Source organism: Acinonyx jubatus, chromosome C1 (assembly GCF_027475565.1).
Source record: "Acinonyx jubatus isolate Ajub_Pintada_27869175 chromosome C1, VMU_Ajub_asm_v1.0, whole genome shotgun sequence".
In the NCBI taxonomy this organism is placed as follows: domain Eukaryota; kingdom Metazoa; phylum Chordata; class Mammalia; order Carnivora; family Felidae; genus Acinonyx; species Acinonyx jubatus.
The window spans coordinates 41,205,391-41,227,495 of record NC_069381.1 but is presented as its reverse complement, the minus strand read 5'-3'; the positions used below and the strand labels follow the sequence as shown (position 1 = coordinate 41,227,495).

Genomic DNA, 22,105 nt, shown 5'->3' with positions numbered 1-22,105 from the left:
CCCTGTGATACCCCAGGGATCTCACAGGTGTCAATGTCATGGCTGAAACTTTGGAACCTCCAAGCAAACACCCAGAAAGGGATGGGTCATGTGTTGTAAACTATCTCCTCTTAGCTTTCCTTCCCCTCCCTCTCTCCACCCCACTACAACTTCCCAGGTGATTCTAATGGACATCCAAAGTTGTACAACACTGATAGATAGGTATATAGTAGTTCCTGCTGCACATTCTGGCAGATTCAAAGGAAGGATGGGGGACTGGGTTAGTTCAGCTAAGGAAGAAGTAGAATGAAAACACAGCACCAGCAAATGTGTTAAGTAATGATGTCTCTGTAAAATAGGAATAATATTAATAGCTACTTCTCTGTAGTGCAGTAAAGATTAAATGAGACAATATAAGGAAAGGACCCAACATGGTGCCTATGACATATTATGTGCTCAAATAAACTTGCCCAATGCCACACAGTGATTGGTAGAGCCAGGATAAATTCATGAGTGTTCTCTTGTGCCATACTATTGTACTGATCTTGGTTACTACCATTTCAAAGATTGGCAGTGCCTGGGTGGCTCAGTTGGTTAAGTGTCCGACTCTTAATTTTGGCTCAGGTCTTGATCTTACAGTTCATGGGATCCAGTCCTGTGCTGTCAGCCCACAGCCTGCTTGGGTTTCTCTCTCTCCCTTTCTCTCTGCCCCTCTTCCTGCTCATGCTCATGGGTGTACATTCTCTCTCTCTCTCTCTCTCTCTCTCTCTCTCTCTCTCTCTGTCTCTCAAAATGAATAAATCAACTTTAGAAAAAAAAAACAAAGATTATGAGCTGTGGGGTTTACAGGGTAGAGTCTATCAGCAGAGAAATTAGATATGAGTCACGGACGCTTTACCCCCATTTTCAGTGGGGGATAGAGAGAGCAGAAGTGCTCTGCTCTCAAAGATGCCCAGTTGCCTTCAAAGCCTTCAAAGATTCTCCTAGCTTGCTTAAGTACTGCCAGATGTGTTGCAAAGGGCAGGGGAAGGAGTAGCGGAGGCCATTCAACTGAGAATTTTATAATTCCTTCCTTCTACAAACTTCTTCCCCCACACTGTTGCCCAACACCATTGCCCCACACCTTGGGTTGCCAGGTGGCAGCTGGAAATTCTTATCCTCTCTGTACTCCTGTGCTTCTCACCTTCCTCTGTGAAGTCTGTCAACTCTGTGCTAATGACGCAGAGGCTCTGAGCTCAGGCCCCTGGTGGAGGTGGAGGAGACACGAAAAGGATGGGAGGTCAAGTCCAAGGGAATATCTATACTCCCTCTCTTTTTGAGCCTCCACCTCAAAACTGAGGGTCCTCCTTTATTCCTCTCAGCTTTTGTCCTAGTCATCCAGTTGTTCATGAGAACTATCAATTCTATCTCCCAAATTTCCCTCCTTGGTTCTGTGCTATAAACATTTATCTAGGGTTAACTGTGTGCCTCCCTTCTGCCCCTTTCTTACCTTAGGTTCCTCTTATTTCCCCCCTTAGACTGTAGCAGCAGACTGAAGGAATCTCCCTGCCCCCAGTCTTGCTCCCTCCTTATGTTCTCTGGTCACTGTCCCTCCACTGCATAAAACCCAGAAAGGGCTGTCCACTGATACCCAATAAATTCCTTTGCCTGGCATTCCAGGCCCTTTCTTGCCTTCCCAGCTCCATCCTCAGTCACTCAGCCCTCAGGCACACTCTACCTGCGTGTTCTCCAAACCCCAAATCCAAACACAGGATGCACTTACAAAAAAACAAAAAACAAAAAAACAAACAAAAAAACCCCACCAAAGAACAAAACTCACTTTATTTTTTAGAATAGTTTTGGATTTATAGAAAAATTATAGAGATAACACAGAGTTCTTATTTACCGCACACCCAATTTCCCCTATTATTACCATCTTACATTAGTTAATATGGTACATTTGTTCTAATCAACCAATATTGATACCTTGTTATTAACCTAAGTGCATAATTTATTCAGACTTCCTTAGTTTTTACTTATTATCCCTTTCCTGTTCGAGGATCCCATCCAGGATACCATACTTCATTTAGTTGTCATGTCTGCTTAGGTTGCTCATGGCTGTGAGAGTTAGGATGCACTTTTTTTGTGTCTTGCTTTCCCTTTCTGTAGGGAATACTTTCCCCCACACCCATCCCCCATTTTCTACTAGCAAACTTCTATTTGACTTTAAAGGCTCAGTGCAAATAAAGGCTTCTCTGGAAACCTTTCCTGACCCACCTCACCCCTAGCCTAAGTTAAGGGCCCTTCCTTTACTTCCTACACTTACCAGCTGTACTGCAAGTGTTTCAGACTTGTCTGTCTTCCTCCCAGACTGCAAGTTCCCTGAGGGCAGGGTCAGGTCTGATTCTTGTCTACAGTTCCATTGCCCAGCAGGGCCTGGCAAAGAGTAAGCATTCAATAGAGTTTGGCAAAATGGAAGTCAGTGTTCAGGCTGTGGCTTTATACTTCCTAAAGTCAAGGCTAGCCATTCCTCCTGCACCCAGCACGTCTGACACTCCTTTGGCCTAGATTAAGTTTTGCCTCCCCTAGGAACCTCCTCTGGTCAATTCTGCCCCTCGGTGGTTGGGAGGTCTGAGGCTTCTCTTGGGTTAGCCTCTCTGTAGAATGGACAACCACTTTCTCATGTGCTTTTCTTCTCAGAACCATGTGGGCACCAGTCCTGTTAGATGATCAGGTACATCAATGATCTCATTTAATCCTGAGAGGGGGTCTTGTCATCTCATTGTACACATGAGGACACTGAGGACCAAAGAGGTGAAGTGTTTGTACTTTACCGGAGGTCACACAGCTGGTAAATGGGTTAAGTGAGACTTGAACCCAGGCTTTTGTGACTCACCTTCAAACCTGGGCTTTTCTCACTGGCCCACAGTGTTTCTGCATATAAAAAATGAGACCTAACCCGCAAGCAACAATTTAGTGCTGTCTCAGAGCATCCCGGGACATCCCAGCCTCCTCTGCAGGAACTGTTTTAAATAGGGGTCCAGGCTGAACCCTTTAGTTTCCTCAGGAAGGACTGGGGAGGAGAAGATGAGGGAATGGTTTCCTGGGTGGCTCAGTTGGTTAGTGTCCAACTTTGGCTCAGGTCATGATCTTACAGTTCGTGAATTTGAGCCCCAAATTGGGCTCTTTGCTGTCAGCACAGAGCCCGCTTTGGATCCTCTGTCCCCCTCTCTTTCTCTGCCCCTTGCCCGCTGATTTCTCTGTCTCTCTCTCTCAAAACAGATAAATAAACTTTGGAAAACAAAAGAGAAAGATGAGAGAATTAAGAGAGAAGAGAAAGAATGAATACAGGAAATCAGAGGTGATGTTAAGGTTGGACATTGTGTCCAAGCTCCTATGAGGAGTCATTTTGTGAGGAGAGAAAATGTTCTCTCAGGATACTGTCCTCCCCAACTGCTGTGTTGCTGTGTCAACCGATTGAGCCCAAAGGCCAGCCTGGAAATTTACCACCAGTGGAGGCATAATTACCCTTTTAATTTCCTTCCAGCGGAAGTTTGCTCAGGTAGTCACCAGCCCTGTTTTCTTGGGCTTCTCCCTCTTAGCACTTTCCCACACGTCCAGCTCTCTGGGAATCTGAGGTCTTCCCTGGATGTGGCACTAGGGGAGGAACAGCAGATAATTGAGGGCATGTAAATTGAATGAACATGACTAATGTTTATACAAAGCTTTACAGCTGCCCAAGCACTGTCACAACAGTTATTTTATCTTTCCAGAAATACAAAGAAAAGGATATTATTTTCAACTCCATTTTGCAGCTAACAAATCAACTCAGAAAGTCAGATAACTAGTCTGAGGTTACATGCCAGGAAGTGGCAGAACTGGAATTTGAACTCAGATGTGTTCCATCCCCAAACCCATGCTCTTACTGCTGTTCCTTACAGTACCCATTCATTCAGTGCTCACAGTGTTTGGTTAAATGATAAATTAAGTGCTGAAGGTACACTAAAATTAGGGGGGATTTTGAGAATGAGGATTTTAATAGGCTTCTTGGAGGAGGTGATCCCACCTTGAGATGGGAACAGAATTGAATACCAATGTATAATATTTACAAAAAATATATTTTTGTCTTGTTTCCACAGGGATTTAAAATGGTAGAGAAAGATTAGACAGAATGAATCATTTTTTTCTTTTTTCCAGTTTGGTTCTGACTCTAGCCTGATTTTTTTCCCTCAGGTTTTCTGCTCCAAATTACCTCCTAGCAGTTTAGTCAATCCCAAAAAGTAAAAACCAGACCAAACAAAACTAAAAGAGTTTATGGTCTTGTGGATAAGACAACTTGGCAATTCATACAGTATTTCCCTAGAGAGAGAGTAGAATAGGGGTTAGGAAGGCTAACCCTGGGGTCAGACTGCCTGGTTCAGACCGTTATCAGCTATGTGACCTTAGGCAAGCATTTAACCTCTGAGTCTGAGTTACCTCATCTGTTGAAGTGGTATGACAATGGGACCTCTCCCAGAAAGCTGTAATAATGAATTAGCACAGTGCTTGGCAAATGGCAGCCAGTCATTACTTCTATCTGTGGGTTTTGGGGGGAGATTTGAACAGAATTCTGAATGGTAAGTAGGGACTGGTTTAGCAGGGCAGGTCAGGCTGTTCTAGGCAGAGGGAACAACATGGAAGAAAACACAGAGACTTTGAGGAGAACAATATTTAGGACCTGGAGAGTAGCTCAGAATGGTTAGAATCTGAGGAGAAAGAATGGGAGGGGTGGCATGAGCTTAAGGCAGTAAAACTATTAGGTTAGAAAACAAGGGATAAGTTTAGCATCCTAGCATCTTGGAAAGAAGTATGGCACAGGGCTTAAACTACCTTCAACATTTACTAATTTGGGCTAGTTAACCTCTCTGTACCTTGGTTTCTTTGCCCTACCCACTCAGAGCTGGTTGTGAGGATTGTGAAGTAATGCATGAAAAATACTTGTCACAGTGCCTGATACTTAGTAAATACTCAATTTATTATTATTATTAGTAGTAGTAGTAGTAGTGGTAGTAGTAGTATTTATCCTGACTCCTTAGAACCAGAAGGGGCCCTAAAAATTATCTAGTCTAATGTCCCTGTTTTTTTTTTTAATGTTTATTTTAGTTTTGAGAGAGAGAGACAGAGCATGAGTGGGGGGTGGGGGAGTGGGGAGAGAGAGAGGGAGACACAGAATCTGAAGCAGGCTCCAGGGTCTGAGCTGTCAGCACAGAGCCCAATGCAGGGCTCGAACCCATGAACTGCGAGATCATAACCTGAGCTGAGGTCGGACACTTAACTGACTGAGACACCCAGGTGCCCCTAATGTCCCTGTTTTAAAGGTGGAAAACCAAGGCCCAAAGTGGGGTGTATTTATAATCCCACAAAGCAAGTTAGTGGTAGAATTAAATCATACCCCAGGCCTCCTGACTCCCAGCCTGCACCGTGTGGCTCCCTTACTATTGTCAGGCCACCTCTGACAGGTTCTCCCTCCCTCTACAGATGATTGTCTCCCCTCCTTTGTAAATAAATTTCAAGGCATTTATTTTGTGCTTATCCTATTTTTAGAACACTCTGGCACCTGTATGCAAATGATCCTCAGGGGACTTTGTCTGCTATGGTGACTTGGGCCAGCTCCCCAAAGAAAGCAGCTATGAAACCAAAGGGAAAGCACAGCCCAGGGTGGGGTGGAGACCCTGCACTATCTTTCTAGTGAAGTCTTAGAAGTCCTGGGGAGTTCATTCATTTTTTTTTAAGTTTATTTATTTTGAGAGAGAAAGAGAGTGAGGGTGAGCGGACGAGGGGCAGAGAGAGAGAATCCCAAGCAGGCTCCGGCTGTCAGCGAGGAGCCCGGCTTAGGGCTCGAACTCATGAACTGTGAGATCATGACCTAAGCTGAAATCAACAGTCCGACATTTAACTGACTCAGCCACCCAGGCACCCCCTGAAGAGTTCATTCTAATCTCTTACCTGTCATCTGTATTTTAATTCTTTTTGTCTCTGTTTGGAAATGAGTTCATAAGGAGGTCTTTGGCCAGGTTCCAAGCTGAGTTTTTGGGATTCAAATGTCATGTCAGAAGGTAATGTGAAACCCAGGCCTGTGGACATTCGTATCAGCTATTTAGCTGTGATGCTGGCTCACGTTCTGGAGAAATGATTCTTACTTTCAGGAAAATAGAAGTATCATGGGGGATTGGAGGGAAAAAGATAATTTTATCAGACAACCCAATGGTTCTGCCTTACAGAGCTGAAGAGAATTGGGACTAATGAGATGATGAGAAGGACATGGGAACAAGGCCTCAAGCACGTCTCCCATAAAGGGCAATTTCCCTGGCCCTTGGCATAAGCAGCAGTGTCCCCATCCTCAGTGGCCTCACCATTTAGCACACACTTCCTGAATGTCTTCCAGGTGACAGGCCCAATGTTGGGCGCCACAAACCCTTCAGTGGCTTTTCTTTGCAGGACAGTGTCCAAGCACCTGGCCTGGCCTCAATGATCTAGGTAGCTCCAGCCTCACTTTCTACTTCTACCCTCACCTAGTATTTTAACTATTCTGTTTCAGAGAATCTAAAATGCTATCAATTGTAAATTATATTCTTATTTCAGAGATGTTAAAATGCGAAAAAGTGAACATCTTAGAGTCCTTCTGAGTATCTTATACTTCAGTGAAAATGGAACTGCTCGTACTCTCCCCAGACGCCATGGTGTTTCAGGCTTCACTTTTTTTTTTTTTAACTGTTTATTATAGGAAATTTCAGACAGGCAGTCAAATGGGGAGACTACATATTACATGCATTCCATAATCCATCTACAACAATTATCAACTTATGGTTTATCCTCCATGTTTTCTCCATATTTTGTTTTCCCTGGGCTATATTAAGAGCAACTGCCACTACCTACTATGGACTTAATTTTTCTTAATTATAGAAGTAATATATGCCCATTAAAGAAAATACTTTAAGATTACATTCAGGCATAAAGAAAAAAAACCATTATTGTTGTTGTGGTTCCTTTCTTTCCAGTTTCTTTTCTATGAGTTTTTATCGTAATTGAGGTCACACTGTATATTCAATTTTATATCCTGCTTTTTAAAAATGTAACATAGGGGCCCCTACTTCAGTTGGGCGTCCGACTTCGGCTCAGGTCATGATCTCGCGGTCCGTGAGTTCGAGCCCTGCATCGGGCTCTGGGCTGACAGCTCAGAGCCTGGAGCCTATTTTGGATTCTGTGTCTCCCTCTCTCTCTGACCCTCCCCTGCTCATGCTGTGTCTCTCTCTGTCTCAAAAATAAATAAAACGTTAAAAAAATTTTTTTAAATGTAACATTATAGCATAAATATAGCTAAAATTATTAGCAAGTCTTTACAAATATGATTTTAATGACTTCATTGTACATCATAGGGAGGATGCACCAGATCCATTCATTAATTCATGTAGTCAACAATATTTGTTGCACTTACATGTGTTGGGCACTATAAATAAGGTAAAAGAATGAGGCACAATCTCTGGTTTCTCAAAGTTTAGTTGTTCTCTATGGTTTAAATATTTAATTATTTTTCAGTTTGGGGCTGTTATGAATCATGTTATAGTGATTAGTGATCATCCTTGTGTGTAAAACTTTTCCTAGGTTTTAGATTATTTCCTTTAAATGGATTTTCAATCGTGAAATTCCTAATTCATGTTATCTTTGCCAGCATGGAATATGATGTTAGCTTAATTTTAGCTAATTCAATAGGTTAAAAATGGTACCTCATCATTTCAAATTACATTCCTCTGATTACATATGGAACAGTCATCTATATATTTATTCATCATTTGTTTTCTGCAAATTGTCTGTTTGACAAGGTTCCTATTTTTATCACTGTCAATTTCTCAGTACAAGGTCTGATTCTCATTTCCGTTTACTTGCTGTGACCTGGGAATGTATTAAGTATAATCTTGTTCCAAGCTTCTCTTTTTTCTCCTAGCCCTCTCCTACCTCACTTCTTCCCCCACTGCTTGCTATCCTGAAGGAGAGTTGGGTGAGTCACCTAAAGGATACAGGAAGTAAAAAATTAAGTAAATTCCTCAGAGAGACTTCTGAGAATGCTCTGAATGGTGCTGATGTCAATTTGGAGGCAAAAAGGGTGAAGAGGAAATGGGTTGCCAACTCTGATGCTAAATTTGTCTATGCCAAAGCACTGAGATTTTATGGATGATGGTTCATTCAGTAGGTATCTTTAAAATACCTGCTACATGCTCAGATCTGTGCTGGGTGCTGATAAGGGCTTACTAGCTAGAGAAGACACAAATGAAATAGATCATAATTTTTTTTCTAAGGTTTATTTTGAGAGAGAGTGAGAGAGAGCACGGTGCATGTGCACGTGTGCTTGAACAGGAGAGGGGCAGAGAGAGAGAGAGGAAGAGAGAGTATCCCATGCTGCCAGCACAGAGCCTGACTTGGGGCTTGATCCCATGAACCATGAGACCATGACCAGAGCCAAAACCAAGAGTTGGAAGCCCAACAACTGAGCCACCCAGGCATCCCAGAAATAGGTTGTAATTAATAGTCAACTACGTATATTTTAAAGGCATCCAGACTAAGTGGAAAGGTTCAGCAGATAATTAGTAATTCCCATCTAAAACTTAGAAGTGAGGGGTTGAGGGGAGGATAAAGAGCCAGTGTAGAAGACAGAGCAGGAGCAGGGGGAAAATAAAGGGAACACATTGATGAAGCAAGTTGATGCTGAGGAAAGTTGGGGTTTCAAGAAGAGGAATGTATGTTTGGGGGATGCCATCTTTGTTATTTAGGGCAAAAGAGAGACCACATTATCTGCCCTTCTCTTATTCATTCATTTCTTTGTTCAGTTAGTATTTTTGAATACTTGCCAGTTGCCAGGTACTGCTTTAGACATTGCAGAAGGTATAGAAATGAAAGACATAGCCCCTAAACCATAGTCTAAATGAGGAGATGCAGATGGGAGTGGAAACAAATCCCTGATATAGGTGCTGTGAGTCATTCATTCAAAAAATATTTATTGGGGCACCTGGGTGGCTCAGTCGGTTGAGGATCTGACTCTTGGTTTTGGTTCAGGTCATGATCCTAGGGTTGTGGGATCCAGACCTGCATCAGGCTCTGCACTGAGCATGGAACCTGCTTAAGATTCTCTCTCTTTCTGGGGCGCCTGGGTGGCTCAGTCGGTTAAGTGGCCGACTTCGGCTCAGGTCACGATCTCACGGTCTGTGAGTTCGAGCCCCACGTCGGGCTCTGTGCTGACAGCTCAGAACCTGGAGCCTGTTTTGGATTCTGTGTCTCCCTCTCTCTGACCCTCCCCCGTTCATGCTCTGTCTCTCTCTGTCTCAAAAATAAATAAACGTTAAAAAAATTAAAAAAAAAAAAAGATTCTCTCTCTTTCTCTCTCTCTCCCTCTGCCCCTGTCCCCTGCTTATGTACTCTCTCTCTTTCTAAAATAAAATAAAATTAATATTTATTGAACACACAAGACATGCCAGATACATTGAGGAGCAATGAAAGGAAGTCCTATAACCTTTGGTTTATCTGCTTGAAGTAAAATGTGGAAATCATGGAAGTCAATAGTTACATCCTTGAGAGGTTTTGAGTTTTGAGTGTTTGACAAGGGTTTTGTGTAAGAGACCAATGCCAAAAATAAGAATCCAGGGCATTCATTTCTCTGGGCCTTGGCTTCCCATCTGCAAAATGAGGGAGTTGACCCTATATGTATCTATCATAGGATTAGTCACATATGAGGTAGCTTCCCCACTAGACTGAGAATTCCCAGAGCAAGGATTACATGGGTCTTTGTCACTGGCACAGTGAAATATTTGTGGTAAATCAGTAAATATTTGTGGAATTGATTATTCTTGTGAGGGCCTTCTAGCTCTAATATTCTGTGCTCTGCTGCTGCTAAAATAAAGTCCCAAGTACGTTCTGTGGAAGCCCAGAAGGAATGATGACAAATTTTGATGCTAGATCCCAAAGAACTTTCCAGAATAGGCGCCCACTGACCTGGACCTCAAAGTTAGATAGGATTACAGTGAACAGGGAAGTGCTTTATAATCCCTAGTCCTGGATTCTAGTGACCTCTTTCCCGCCTTGTGCCCTCAAGGATCTATCAGTTACTACCTATATGCCCTTAGGCTTTAATTTTCTCACCTGTAAACCAGTAGTGACAATAATACATGGTATGCTGAAGAGAACATCATGTGGAGTCTGAATAGTTGGATTTGAGTCTTTGACTAGCCAAAAAGTAAGCAGCCATATGACCTTGGGAAAGTCACTTTACCTCTCTAGGTCTCAATTTCTCTACCTGCAAAATAAAGGAGTCAGACTAGATGAGCTAAGATTGATTTCTTCTGGCTCTAAACATCCTGCATCCAGGGTCATTGTTAGGATCCAATAAGGTGATGCAACAAAATGTTTATAAACTCTAGGTGGTCCACAGTGTGGTCTGTATTGCTGAGGACAGATGGGTGTAACACCAAGCCAGCTCCAAGGGATCACTTTCTCCATTCCTCAGTCCTCGGCTTCTCCCAGACTCCATTGAACCTCTCTGAAAAGCTTCTCTACCTCTAGTTTCCTCCCACTCCCATGGGACACAATGCCTTGGCTTTCTGCTGCTGCAAATACAAAGGGCTTGGAGCTTGACAGGTGTGGGTCAGAGGGTGAGGTGTAGGGAGAGCCAGCCCAGAAGCTCTCCTTACTGCCTTCCTGGTGCTCATTATTTCTATCTCCCAACATGGCCCAGAGGGAGTGAATTGAATAGGAGGGAGGGAGGAGTCTGGCCCGGAGGAGAAAGTATGCAACAGGGCAGTATCCAGGGATGGAGGCCCCAGAAACAACCTCTTACCAGTTGTGTGACCTTCCAGGATGTGTCACTGCTTTGTGCCTCTTGCTTTATCTATAACATGGAAAGGGACCAGTAAGAGGAGGTGGTTTGTATGATCTCACAGACCCTTTTATAACCAAAGGGGTTATAAATGAGGTTTGAAATGGGTTTTCTCTACCAACCACATGGTCAGCTCTTGAGTTTCATTCAGCATTCTTATTAGTGCCTACTATGTCCCAAGTGCTATAGTCAAGGGCCTGGAATTTAGCTAAATATAGGATTGGGTCTCAAGATGCTCATAAGCTGAAAGAGGAGACAGACAAATAAACCAGTACTATAATAAATGTGATGTGTCCAGTGACATAATGCCAAACCATGAAAGGGCAGAAAGGGAAGTTACTTTGTCAGGGGAGGGAAGGCCAGGAAAAGCTTCAGAGAGGATGTGACCTTTGAATGAGTTTACAAATTATAAAAGAGAAGGGGATTCCAGGCAAACATCTGCATATCAACAAAAGGCCACAAGTAGTTAGGCAAAACTGGAACTCATGGGTTCAGTGGAGGTATGAGAAGGAAAGAACTGGAAGGGAAACTTGAGCTAGATCCTGAACACTCTGTATGTTCTACTAAGAAATTTGGACCCTATGGTGGGGGCTATGGGAGGCCAGAGAGGGGATTTAGACCAAGAGGGAAATGATGAGATTTAGATTTTAGAAAGACCCATCTGACATTGTAGTATGCTCTGTTGAAAATGTTGCAGACACCCAATAAATTCATCCTTTCAACAAGTATTTATTGGAAATCTCCCCCACCTTATGTGCTAGTGCTGTGCCAGTCACGGAGACACAATAGTAAGCAAAACCAGACATCCTGTTCTTGTGGCACTTGCAGTTTGGCAAGGGAGACTGACTTTAATCAAATAACTGCACGACTAAATACAAAATTACAGTGAGGATGAGTGCTACAAAGGAGAAGTACATGGTGCCAGGACAGCATGTAATTGGAGTATTTGACTTTACCAGGATGGTCAGGGCAGCTTCTCTGCTGAGTTGAGCTAAGCTCCAAAGGAAGAGTGTTGCCTCAAGGAAAGGCACTAGGAAGGCTTTACGGGAACAGCCTCTCAGGCTTCAGACTCCCATCTGACACGTTTACCTTCCAAAGCAAACTTCAAGCAAGTATTGCGTTGTACTCATCCTTTGATCTTCGGGACCTAGCAGACACTAACCATAGAATCAGCGAAGATTTGAAAGAAAAGGAAGGTAAAAGAGGAAAACCTATTAGGCACCTTAGATATTTGAAGATAGCAGTGCTATTTCCTAGAGTACTAAACATCTTCCATCCTGTAGTTGTTCCCCCTGTAAGACAGTTTCAAGTTCCTGTCACTGTTCTGGTTATTCTGCTAATTGTGAAGGTCCCTGTGACAGGTGACTTAAAACAGAGACATAACCTTGTGCCAGGAGCCATGGTCTCTTGGAGCCAAAAGACTTGGTATTCTTTAAGCCCCTTTCCATCATTCACTGTCTTTCACCTCTGCAAGCATCAGTTGCCTCTGTTGTGGAATGGGGATTTGGTTCTTCTCTCATAGGATTTCTTTGGGAATTAACTGAGATAACTGAGATAATAAACTTTATAACCTCTAAGAGCTAAACAAACATAGGATTTAAATTTTTGGAGGGCTGCCACGTGAGTGAAAAATTAGATTTATTCTTTGTGTCTCCAGAGAACAGAATTAAATCAATGGATAGAAATTACCACATGCAGATTTCAGCTCAAGAGAAGGAAGAAATGTTGTAATAATCAGAACTGTCCGTCAATGGAATGGCTGCCTTTTAAGGTAGTGGGTGTCCAACATTAGAAACACTCAGTACAAGTATGCCGTGGAATGAATTCCTAGTTTGAGTGAGAGGGTAAGTTGAATAATATTTAAGGTTTACTTTTAACTTTATAATTCAACAATCTGGTAGTCAAGACAAGTGGAGGAACTGGGAGGGGGCATATGTGGCAGAGAGCAGCATGAACAGAAATATGGAGCAGAAATGAGTGTGGCATGTGTGGGCGACCATGAGGAAACTCCAGAAAGAAATGAAGAGTCTGTGTGGTTTGATGATTCAGTGGAAGATAAAGAAGATAACTAATATTGGTTGAGCACATGTGTGCCAGACACACGTGATTCCATTTAAACTCTCTGGGTAATTTCCAGCCTTACCCTCTGGTGGAGGGGAGATTATTCACCCCAGGAAACCTTAGAGGACCCCCTCTCTGGGAGGGGGGCGGGGTGCTGCAGAGTGGATTGGTCCTGTCCTAGGGGGAAGAAGGGGATCAAGAATACATAGTCTGGTTGGGCTATAGGTTGTGTTGAAAATGCACAGGCTGTGGTCAAAAGACAGAATTTGAATCCTGACTCTGTCTCCTTACAGTTTGTGACTCTAGCAATTTACTTAACTTCTGTGATCCTCAGTGGATTTATGTATAAAATGGAGACTCAAATTTGTCCTGCTTTAGGCTGCTGTAACAATTAAGATAAATGATGTAGAATAAAGAGCATCCTGGGAAAAGCACAGGCTTTAGAATCAGACCTAGGTTTGAATCTCAGTCTGGCATGAACTGGTTGCAAGATCTTAGGCAAATTATTTAACTTTTTCTCATCTGTAAATAGAGATAACAGTATTTCAAGGTTATTTGGTAATTAAATAAAATAGGTTAAGTGCTTAGCATGGTGCCTGGCCTGTAATAATTCTCAACTAACAGTCTTATTTTGTTACTATAAATAATAAGTGAGATCCCATATATAAAACATTTATCAAAATGCCTGGCACAGAGTAGGTGTTCAGTTGATGTTAGCTTCTCTGCCCCTTACCTATGTCTGTCTGCCACATGGGGCTGCTGGAGGCCAGGGCGGTGGCTTGCTCACCCTGGTGTCCACTCTCTGGAATAATGCTCTGCCCATATAAAGAGCTCAATGAATGCCTGCTTCATAGAAGTGAATTGATTGCTCTTGATGACATGTTCTCCTTCCTCAAGTAGCCAGTGAGTCATGCCTCTTTCTCCTCCTTCCTGTCTCCTCTTTGGTTCTATTTCTGACTCTTATCAGTGGGAGGGGAATCAATGTTTGTTGAAGTGATTTTTAAAAATAAAAGAGAGAGGGAGAGAGAGGGAGGTTCAGGAACAGTTCTCTGGGCTACTTTCCATTGAGCACAGGATGGTGAGAGCTGGATTGTTGTTTCCAACCTTGCTTCTTTTCAAGGGAAATGACAATAACAATAATATCAACAGTAATAGCAGGAACTACTATGGACTTTATTGCATACCTACTATGTGCCTGGCACTCTGCCAGGCTCTCCAAATACGTTATCTATAATCTTCACACAACCACTTTAAGGTTGGTATTATCACTTTACAAATGAGAAAACTTAAGCTTAGAAGGGTTAAGTAATAATGAAAATGATACGTACTCCCATATTTGAGTACCTATTATGAGCTAGACATTTTAAAAAATCTTATTTAATTGCAAACAGCCTACAAAGTAGGGATTATTATTTCTATTCCAGATGTGAGGAAGCTGAATCTCAAAGAGATAAAAAAACAAAACAGAACAAAACAAAACAAACAAACAAAACAAACAAAAAAACCCCAAGCTTTCCAAAACCACACAATGGCAGAGCTGGTGATGAATGGTGAACTGGTGATGAATGGCAGAGCTGGGAGTCAGACCAAAGCCTGCTCAACTTTTACACTCATCCATTCCCTTTCTATCAGGCCATTTGCTACTCTTTGAGGGAAGCATCATATTGAGACTCTGACTGGAAGCAGCCCTCAGCAGGTTTGAATGAGTGGGAAGTGACACATAGCATGAAACTCATCTACTCCAGCTGGGCAGACTCTGGGAAGCTGGCCCTGTTCCTGGGGCTAACTCTGAAAGTGCAAAAATAGTAACTGAGGCTTTTATGGCTCTTACTATGTACTAGGAACTTTTCTAAGCATTTTAGGTATAATAACTTTCTTAATGTTCACAATAACTTTGTGAAGTAGATATTGTTGTTATTCCCACTTTAAAGATGAAGAGACTAAGGCTCAAAAAGGCAAATTGCCCAAGAAGGAGATTACACAAGAGCATAAATACCAGGAGATAGTGATCATTAGGAGGCATTTAAAAGGCTGCCTACCATAGTCACATAGTAAGTGCTAGAACAGGGATTCACACCCAGGAGTCTAACCCCAGAGACCACCCTCAATTTCAAGACTGTGTAGCCTTTTTGTTTGGCAAGTGATGATTGAACCTCCACTGTGTGCACAGCCCTGTGCTAGGCACTAGGAGAACAGAGATGAAACTGGTTCCATGTCCAAGCTCATTTAGTATTCCATACTAGGATTTATTTTGTTTTATTTCATTTCATTTCATTTTATTTTATTTTATTTTATTTTATTTTATTTTATTTTATTTTATCTTATCTTATCTTATCTTATCTTATCTCATCTTATTTTATTTTATTTCATTTTATTTTAAGTAACCTCTACATCCAATATGGGCTCAAATTCATGACCCCGAGATCAAGAGTTGCTTGTTCTACCAACCGAACCAGCCAGGCACTCCCCATACCAAGATTTCTAATTAATTGGGCATCAATTGGGTGACAGGACCCCCCCTGTCAAAGAGCTGGGGCACAGGGCCAGACTCCAGTCAGAGATGGAGGCCTCAAAACTCTCACAGGGAAATGATACAACACAGGCAGAGTGAGAAAAGTTGAGACCAGCTGCTTAGAAATCCTGCCTGGGCCTTTAAATCTCTAGTCTGGATGGGTGGCTTAATTCTAAACCTCACAGGACAAGATTTGGGGCCTGGCCTGCAGATGGGTGGGAGGAGTCTCATTTGTGGTGTGGGAGCTCAGGAAGCAAAGGCAAGGGGTGTGGGGTGGATTAAATACTGTTGAAGTGTTTCATAGGTCCAAAAAACTTCTGCATAGATAGTGCGAATTGATGATTTCTCTCAGTAGTGCCTAAAATTCCCAGTGTTATGTGTTCACTCACTCATCCATCTCTTCATTCATTTATATATTAATTCATTCATCCACTCACTCATTTATGAACTGGAGAACTTTTAGAAAGAACTCTTTCCAGAGCTCGTAGGAAGAAATATTGTATGTGGTCAGAAAAGATACTCTGATAAGCTGCTTGAGGTGAAGAGTAAGACACCCAAAGATCATGCTCAATAAACAGGAGTTGGAGATTTATATGCTCCCCAAGGATAGTGGGTGTAGTAAGTACAAATTTTTTTGCTGAGTAAAGTTGTGCAAGTCTAGACCAGAGCTGAATTGCTGAGGACATGGAGAAAATGAGGTAACAGATAACTGTTGTCTTTGATTTCTCATCACTTCACCTCCAATTCATCACCATGCCCTATATAACTCATCTCTTAAATACCTCTTGAATCTGTTTGACTTCATTCTCATTGCTACCACTCTAGTTTAAATCCTTATTGGGACTTACTTGAACCACTGCAAAGATCTTCTAACTAGCCTTCCTGCTTTCCATCTCTTCTTCCAGTCCATTCCCCACATCACAGCCAGAGTGATCTTTCTAAATAAAGTTCAGACCTAATTATGTTAATCCCCTGCCTCAAAATCTTTTATTTTAAAAGATAAAGTCCAAGGGCACCTGAGTGGCTCAGTTGGTTAAGCATCTGCCTTCGGCTCAGGTCATGATCTCATGGTTCATGAGTTTGAGCCCCAAGTCTGGCTCTCTGCTGTCAGCGCGGAGCCCACTTTAGATCCTCTGTCTCCCTTTCTCCCTGTCCCTTCCCTGTGCTCTCCCTCTCTTGTCTCTCAAAAATAAATAAATAAACTTAAAAAAAAAGATAAAGTCCAAACCCCATAGCACAACATTTAAAGCTCTTTCTAGCTTCAGCACTTATCCATTACCCATTTCCCATTTCTTACCATTCCTTAAGTTCTTTTGGAGTACTCAATGGCAAAAACTCTTCTTCTGCCAAAATACTTTTCCCTCACTTCACTGCTTGGAAAATTCTTCTTTAGAAAAGTCCCTGATGGGGTGCCTGGGTGGCTCAGTTGGTTAGGTGTCCAACTCTTGATTTCAGCTCAGGTAATGATCCCATGGTTGTGGGATTGAGCCTGGCATTGGGCTCTGTGCTGAGCATGGAGCTGGCTTAGGATTTTCTCTCTGTCTCTCTCTTTCTCTCTTTCTCTTTCCTTCTGTCCCTCTCCCCTGCTTGCTCACTCAGTTGCTCTCTCTCTTCCTCAAATAAAAAGAAAGTCCCTGTTATCCTCCTACTATTGTCAAATAAGCACATCTTCAGGCCAATGCTTCTGGACTTGGTACAGATTCCATTAGTGGGAGTTACGCTGTCTACCACGTTTATGATTCTCCTCGTGGGCATATTATAAGATTGCATTTTTTTTGGATGTGGGTGTGTGACTTGCTTTGGCTAGTGAAGTGGGAGAAGTAGAAGTTTTAAGAGCCAAAATATGACTCACACACTTTTCCCCCCTCTGGTAGCTGCCCTGTCAGCTACGGAAGGCAAAAAGCAGAGCACCCAGCCAACTGTTAATAGATATGTAGCAATAGTGAAAAATAAAACCTCGTTTAAGCTGCTGAAATTTGGGGATTGCTTTGCTACTAAATAACTCAGTATATCCTAACTGATACACTATCTCTGCTTTGACAACTTCTATAATTACCCCAAACCACCATGTTTCTACCTTACCTGACTTGTGTGACACATTTTCTTTTTTTTTTTTTTAAGTTTGTTTATTTTGAGAGAGAAAGAGAAAGAGAGAGAGCATGTGTACCACAAGGTGGGAGGCGCAGGGAGAGAGGGAGAGGGAGAATCCCAAGCAGGCTCTGCACTGCCAGTGCAAGCCTGACGCATTTTCTTTATACTGCTTATCTGGAACTAATGACATATTGCCACATACTGCTAGTTATCAGTCTAATGCTCCCCATTAGCATTAGCTACCTCTGCACTTTTACTGAGACTTCCTCAAGTTAGGGATAGTGCCTTGTCCATTTTTATATCACACAAAGTATGGTCCATGGCTAAGGTATAAATTGTAATGAGTGTAGGAGTCAGACTTATTTTTTTTAATGTTTATTTGTTTTTGAGAGAGTGCAAGCGGGGGAGGGGCAGATAGAGTAGGGAACAGAGGATCCAAAGGGGGCTCTGCGCTGACAGCAGTAAGCCTGATGTGGGGCTCAAACTCACAAACCGCGAGATCATGACTTGAACTGAAGTTGGATGCTCAACCAACTGAGCTGGAGCTCGTCCAACCCAGGTACCCCTCAGATAGATTTATTTTGAGTTCTAATTCTGATACTTAGCGGCAATCTTCTTAAGCCTCAGTTTCCTTATCTGGAATAAAATAGAGTAATCATATATATCCTACAGAGTTTTTCTGAAGTGTGTGGATAACAGGTGCAGCATATACACAAATAATGGCATACTGGAATTATTGTCCCCTTATTTTATTATCATTATAGATTGTGTTCAGTAAATACTTGTGGATAAATCCTCCATTGATTGGAGTTTAGTGGTATGTGCGTTGGACTTGGAATCAGAAGTCCTGGATTTAAGGCATAGCTTTTGTCTCCAGCTTTGTGACCTTAGGAAAGTCACTTACCCTGCCTGCATTTTTGCATTCTCAACTATAAAATGTAAATGCTAGTGAATAGACATTTCTCCAAAGAAGACATCCAGATGGCTAACAGACACATGAAAAAATGCTCAACATCTCTCATCGTCAGGGAAATACAAATCAAAACCACAACGAGATACCACGTCACACCAGTCAGAATGGGTAACATTAACAACTCAGGCAACAACAGATGTTGACAAGGATGTGGAGAAAGAGGATCTCTTTTGCACTGCTGATGGGAATGCAAACTGGTGCATCCACTCTAGAAAACAGTATGGAGATTCCCCAAAATATTAAAACTAGAACTACTCTACGACCCAGCAATTGCACTAGTAGGTATTTATCCAAGGGATACAGGAGTGCTGTTTCAAAGGTGCACACGCACCCCAATGTTTATAGCAGCACTATCGACAATAGCCAAAATATGTAAAGAGCCCAAATGTCCATCGATGGATGAATGGATAAAGAAGATGTGGTGTATATATATATACAATGGAGTATTACTCAACAATCAAAAAAAAAAGAAATCTTGCCATTTGCAACAACATGGATGGAACTAGAGTATATTATGCTATGCAAAATTAGAGAAAGACAAATATATGACTTCACTCATTTGTGGAATTTAAGATACAAAACAGATGAATGTAATGGAACGAAAGCAAAAATAATGTAAAAACAGAGAGGGAGATAAACCATAAGAGACTCTTAAATATAGAGAACAAACTGAGGGTTGCTGGAGGGGTATAGGGTAGGGAGATGGGCTAAATGGACAAGGGACATTAAGGAGGACACTTGTTGGGATGAGCACTTGTTGGGATGGGTGATATATGTAAGTGATGAATCACTAAATTCTATTCCTGAAATCATTATTACACTATATGTTAATTGAGTTAGATTTAAATTTTTTAAAAAATGTCACGTGCTTTACTGACTGAGCCAGCCGGGCACCCCTCTTTCTTTTTTTAAAGTAAACTCTGCCCTCAATGTGGGGCTCAAGCTTGTGACCCCAAGGTCAAGAGTTGCCTACTCTACTGACTGAGCCAGCCAGGAGCCCCTCAATTATTTTCTTATTAATTTTTATGAGGTTTTAAAAAACATTTTATTCTACTTACCAAGTACAATACAAGACACATAATAGGTACTCCTTAAATATACTTGGGCTATTTCTTAATTGTTCCTGAGGACTTTTTAGGAAAAAAAGCAGACTTTCTAGGATGCTAACTCTTTTCTCTTCCTACCCAGGACACAGCTGGACAAGAGCGGTACCGGACCATCACCACAGCCTATTACCGTGGGGCCATGGGTTTCATTCTGATGTATGACATCACCAACGAGGAGTCCTTCAATGCTGTCCAAGATTGGTATGAGATTCATTCATTCACCTCATTCATTCATTCATTCACCTCAGTTATTCATTATTCATCAAACTCTTTAGGAAAACCTAATGTGTGCTAGGTCTTGTGCTGTATGCTAGGGAAATCTACGTGAATCGGACATGGCTCCTGTCCTCAAGGAACTCACAGATGAGAGGAGAGGAAGATAAGTAAGCAAGCAGTGAGAATATCATGTACATGTGCAGTGATAAAGAGAGGTACTGTTGTGAATCCAACAGAGGGCTGTGACCCAGCTTGGGGAGTCAAGGAAGGGGTCATGGAGTTGCTGACACAGATGCTACATTTTGTAAGATGAACAGGAGTGAGCCAGGGGGTGAATAGATAAGAATATTCCAGGAAAAGTATACAGATGTACAAAGATGAGAAGGTAAGTGAGGGGTATAAAAAGAGCAGAGGTCATGAAGAATTTTGTGTGTTGGGATAAGGAATTTGGAGTTTATTCCCTAGATGACGACATTTGAACAGGGAACCAGCAGGTTCAGATTAATGTTTTGGAAAGATCATCCTGGTCATAGTAGTGAATGAATCCACATATGACATCCCCATAAAGTTTATCCCCAGGCTAGGGGTCAAGAGCACATCTAGTCCAAGTTTGTAAAGATTCAACATACAATGGAAATCAGCACAGCTTCACAGGTACAACCTCTGAATGACTTACACAGCTTTCTTCCTAGAGTATAATTCACAGGGAGAAGGGAGCACAAGGGGAAGGACAGGTAAGAGGGAGGGCCCAGGACACTGTGCCCCTAATCAGTAGAAAGGATTGGGATGGGAGAAGATGGAACATCTGTGCCATGGTCTTCTTCAGAATCAGAGATGCTGAGAAGGCCAGCAATTCAGCAGCAGTGCTGGCCAATGCCAAGGTTATCTCTGCTGCCCTTTGCCCAACAGCCATCCTTCGATGACTTCCCTTCTGTGAAGGAACAGTTGCTGTGACTGTGTGAAGTACTATTGGTGCTTGTAGTCTTGAGTTGTGAGTGACTTTGCAGGCTCTCCAAGGTGCCATTCACGTGTCTGTCATTCATGGTGGTCTAGGTTCTCCTTCTCAGCCTATTGGTTATCCTCCCCTTCCTCCTTTTTCTCTCTTCCCTTTTAACAAGACCCCTCCATCTTCCTTTTCTCTTTACTAGTCTTTTTTCCTCTTTCCTTTTCTCTTCCTTTTCTCCTTTCTTATTCCCTCTTTTCCCTTCAGTCACGATTTGTCTCAGCTCCTCCTCTTTCTCTCCCTCTCCATCTTCCCCCCTACCTCCTACCATGGAATTATTAGCTCTTTCTTTCAGTGTCTCTACACTGCTAATTCCCTGTTGGCCTTGACCTCCTTCCCTTTTGCCATCAGTCCCTGTTCATTCTGTCTCAGGAACACAGTGACTTTAACACCTGGTGACGATTCCTCCAAGAATAACCTGAATTGCTAATCTGGGAGCTGAGAGTGGATGGGGGTGAGAAGAGGGACAAAAATGACAGAAAGAATAGTATGGGGAGACATTAAGAGTTGGCTCCAGGGACCTGCCTTGAGGCTAAAGATTAAGTGTCTATTTCTCCTAAGCCCTGGCCTTTAGGTTTTGCCTCTGAGAAACTTGGTCCTAGCCTAGCCCCTCCAGTGCCCAGCACAGAGCCTCATTCTTTGTCAGCCCATGACCAACGTGGCTGAGTGAATTCCGTACCTTAAGGGAATGGCTTCTCATCCTTAAAGAGAAGATTGGTGGTGGGATCAGCTTTAGGAGCAGGGTTGGTAATAGGTCCAGAAACAGTTAGGGTTCAGTTAGTTTGAGTGTCAGTATCAGGATAGGGTTGCATTTAAGATCTGCTTCAGGATTAACCATTTGCTGGCTTATTCATTCACCAGAAATTTGCTGACATCTCTACTTTGTGCTCCGTGCTGGGGACTGGCACCCCAAAGACCAATGAGACTATCCTTGCCCTCAAGGAAAGACTGATAAGTTTAGCTAAATATAACAGGTGCCATGGTAAAGGTTTAAGTGACCAAAATGAGATTCCATTTTTGTCTGAAGGGATGGTTAGAGACAGAGTTAGGCCCATCCCCACAAGGAGATGTCCACAATATAAGGGCCCTATTTTATTCCTTACGTTAAAATTTTGTTTCTCATTATGTAAGTAGTATATACTCACTTTTGAAAAATTGAGAAGTACATAAAGTATTTTTGAAAAGTTTCATAATCATCTTTTGTGAGGGAAACTACTGCTGATGTTTTGGTTTCTAAAAATATTCATCGTCTGAGGCTTCAGTGAATGTTTGCAAGTCACAGAGG

General features: G+C 42.3%; 1 protein-coding gene across 3 annotated transcripts in view; it reads left to right on the top strand.

Moving 5' to 3' along the window:
- The window catches only part of RAB3B (RAB3B, member RAS oncogene family), a 68,977-nt gene that overhangs the window by 26,402 nt on the left and 20,470 nt on the right, over nucleotides 1–22,105 (top strand). For all 3 annotated transcript variants that reach the window (XM_053214031.1, XM_015086623.3, XM_015086624.3), the window contains exon 3: nucleotides 19,684–19,802. In XM_053214031.1, coding sequence (XP_053070006.1) covers nucleotides 19,684–19,802 — 119 coding nt within the window. The remainder of the gene's footprint in view (nucleotides 1–19,683; nucleotides 19,803–22,105) is intronic.